General features: G+C 46.3%; 1 protein-coding gene across 1 annotated transcript; it reads left to right on the plus strand.

Moving 5' to 3' along the window:
• The first annotated feature begins 1,862 nt into the window (after window positions 1–1,862).
• Window positions 1,863–2,842, plus strand: LOC118525737 (olfactory receptor 1S1-like). Its single transcript, XM_036076606.2, is given in 2 exon segments — window positions 1,863–2,223; window positions 2,226–2,842. Coding segments are annotated over 2 exon segments (945 nt in total). The 5' UTR covers window positions 1,863–1,895.
• Window positions 2,843–3,141: the final 299 nt, after the last annotated feature.

Genomic DNA, 3,141 nt, shown 5'->3' on the forward strand with positions numbered 1-3,141 from the left:
TTATTTCGTTCATTTGCAGCTCAGAGCCCTGAGTGTTAAATCCCTGGATCCTGAGATTCCCTTCCAACACGGACATCCATTCAAGTGGTACAAAGGCCGTAGCCTCTCCCCTTCTGCTATAGATGGCCTCTCTTTGGAATCATAACCCCCTAGTGCAGGAATTTCACCCAATTCTTGAAGTATTTACTAAACGTTCCCCCTGTACTAGGCACTAGAGAGGAAACAGAAGGAACTCAAAATATTTACAGTCTCACTGAAAACATAAGACACACAGCAAACAATTCACTTGCTATGAAGAGCAGCAACCAACTAATTTACCGAGGAAAGCACAAGTGGGAAAAGGCACCCGAAGACAAAGAAACAAAAAAAGCAGAGCTGCCTGTCTATTCCCCATTTACCTCACTGAGGTTGGAATGTGAAAACAACTGTCTGTTTGAGGAAAATACTTCAGGGATATGATCCCAAATGACATCGAAAGAACTCAATGCCCCATGAGAGCCCAGCACCATGACTTGTACTTGGGAAGAGTCTCGTTCTGAAAAATACATAAGAGCTGCTCTCGGGCTCCCCCTTCCTACCTTGTCAACAATCCGTTAAGCTGCTGGGTCTAGATTCCAGTAACTTCCTGAGATCTTACCATCCTTCAGAGGTGAGCCTTTTTAGACATTAGCGCGGCTCTTAACCAGCTAGACAAGTGCCTCAGGGACTCAAAACAATTAGTGTGGGACTCCTGGTGGGCGGGAGAGATAGCACAGGAAGGTGAAATTAGAGATTGTCACTCAAAACTACACACGTTGCCTATTGCGGTCCTAGTCAAGGCTCAGGTAGCCTGGGGATGTGCAGTGGGAAGGAAGAAGAATGGGAGTGGGTACGGGGACAAGTCTTCAAGTCTGCTGCCATGGATTAGCGGGTGAGTTTTTTGTGGCAGGCATGCAATGTCATGAGACTATTTGGGGTTCTTTCAGAGGCCTCTTTTCTGGGACTGCTGCTCCAGGGCAATGAATTTTCTCCCTGATCTTTTAATGATCCCTCTTTCGTGAGAGAGCCACCCATGCCCTCACTGCTATAGCTTTCTCTACCTCCACAGGGGTTGGAGTCCCAACAAGGTGGCCTGAGCCCAACAGCATCCATCACACTTACTTGGCCTGGGAGAAACCCACCTACTCATGCCATGTCGAGGTAAGGGTGCAGAATTACCCCTTCCCCTGCCACAGGGGGCTAATCCAGTGAGCCCCCCACCTTTAGAAGTGGGACACGAACACAAGTCTTTAGGTTCCTATAACCTTTCTCTGTTCACCTAACATCTAGCCACCAACGAAGCAAACGTCTGGTTTCCCTTCCTATACACGTTATCCAAGAGCAGCTTTTCTGATGTCCTCCCCCTAACGGGAGTGGGCAGGAACACCCACACGGCAGTGTATTTCAGTAAACGCTCCCAACTCCTGCTCGTGTCTCCTTCTCAAACGCTTCACTCAATGACTCTACCCATTTCTGTCTTCTTAGATTTCAAAATGAAGGTGAATGCTGAGAAAGGTTTTAGGGCCATTTTGTTCATTTTTAAGTAATTCCTTCAGGGGTATCTAAGCATCTTTAGAATATGGAGTACACCTCTCCTATCGTCCTCAGTTTAAGGCATTTAATTACATTTGGAACCAACTATAAACATCACTTTCAGAGTCATGTTCGAATTTAAAATGTGTTCATTGAGAAGTGTCTATTGTGGTGGCTCTGTCTTTCCTTCCTAGGGCATTTCCTGAGTCTCTGCACTGTTGACATAGTTCCTTATTAAGTAATCTTTCTCCACCTCCTTGCAATGGCTCTAGCCAAATAGTACCATACTGGCTTTTCTTGGGGGTGTGAAGACCTTGTGTTCCTTTCTCCAGATCAGCAGAGATATGCATCAAGGAAATCGAACCACTATCTCTGAGTTCCTCCTTCTGGGACTCTCCAACCAGGCTGAGCAGGAGAAGCTCCTCTTTTTGCTTTTCCTGGGTATGTACCTGGTCACTGTGGTTGGGAATGGGCTCATCATTCTGGCCATCAGCTTGGATTCTTACCTTCACACCCCCATGTATCTCTTCATTGCCAATCTGCCCTTTGCTGATATTTCCTCCATATCCACCTCAGTCCCCAAGATGCTGATGAATATTCAGACCAAGACTCAATCCATCTCCTATGAGAGCTGCATTACACAGATGTACTTTTCTATTGTCTTTGTTGTTATTACAATTTCCTCTTGGGAGTCATGGCCTATGACCGTTTTGTGGCTATCTGCCACCCTCTGAACTATGTGACCATCATGCAACCCAGGCTCTGCGTTTTGCTCACAGTCATTCCGTGGGTCCTCAGTAACACTCTTGCCCTAACACACACCCTTCTGCTCCTCCCACTGCTCTTCTGTGACAGCAACACTCTCCCACACTTCTTCTGCGACTTGGCTCCTCTGCTCAAACTGTCCTGCTCAGACACAAGGATCAATGAACTCGTGTTGTTTTTCCTGGGCTCATCAGTTGTCATCTTCCCCTCTGCCCTCATCCTCTTCTCCTACGTCTGCATTGTCAGGGCTGTCTTGAGAATCTCATCCACAGAAGGAAAGCGGAAAGCCTTCTCTACCTGCGGCTCTCACCTGACAGTTGTATTACTCTTCTACGGGACCATTGTAGGGGTTTACTTCTTCCCCTCATCCACTCACCCCGATGACGGAGATAAGATTGGTGCAGTGCTATTCACTGTGGTGACACCCATGATGAACCCCTTCATCTATAGCCTGAGGAACAAGGACATGAAAGGTGCCCTAAGAAAGCTCATCAGTAGGAAACGGTTTCTTCCTTTGATGTGCTAGACATCTGAATTCTTTTCATCCCCATAACCAGATGGATGATTCTGCCCAAAGTTCATGGCATAGATGTGATGATTCAGCTTTAGATCTGCCTCCTATTCTAATCTCTGAGAGGTTGGGGCTTTTCCACGTAGCTCTGTCTTGGAAATGAAGCCCTAACCCCCTTGGTAAGTCACAAGCCTAACGCATATCTTGATTCTAATCTATGTTACTACAAACTTGGATGCAAATTGTTTATACCTCAGACAATAACAAGTGTAGACAGTGCCTACAGTCTAGTTTTTACAGCTTACTAATTCATT

Source organism: Halichoerus grypus, chromosome 11 (assembly GCF_964656455.1).
Source record: "Halichoerus grypus chromosome 11, mHalGry1.hap1.1, whole genome shotgun sequence".
Taxonomy (NCBI): domain Eukaryota; kingdom Metazoa; phylum Chordata; class Mammalia; order Carnivora; family Phocidae; genus Halichoerus; species Halichoerus grypus.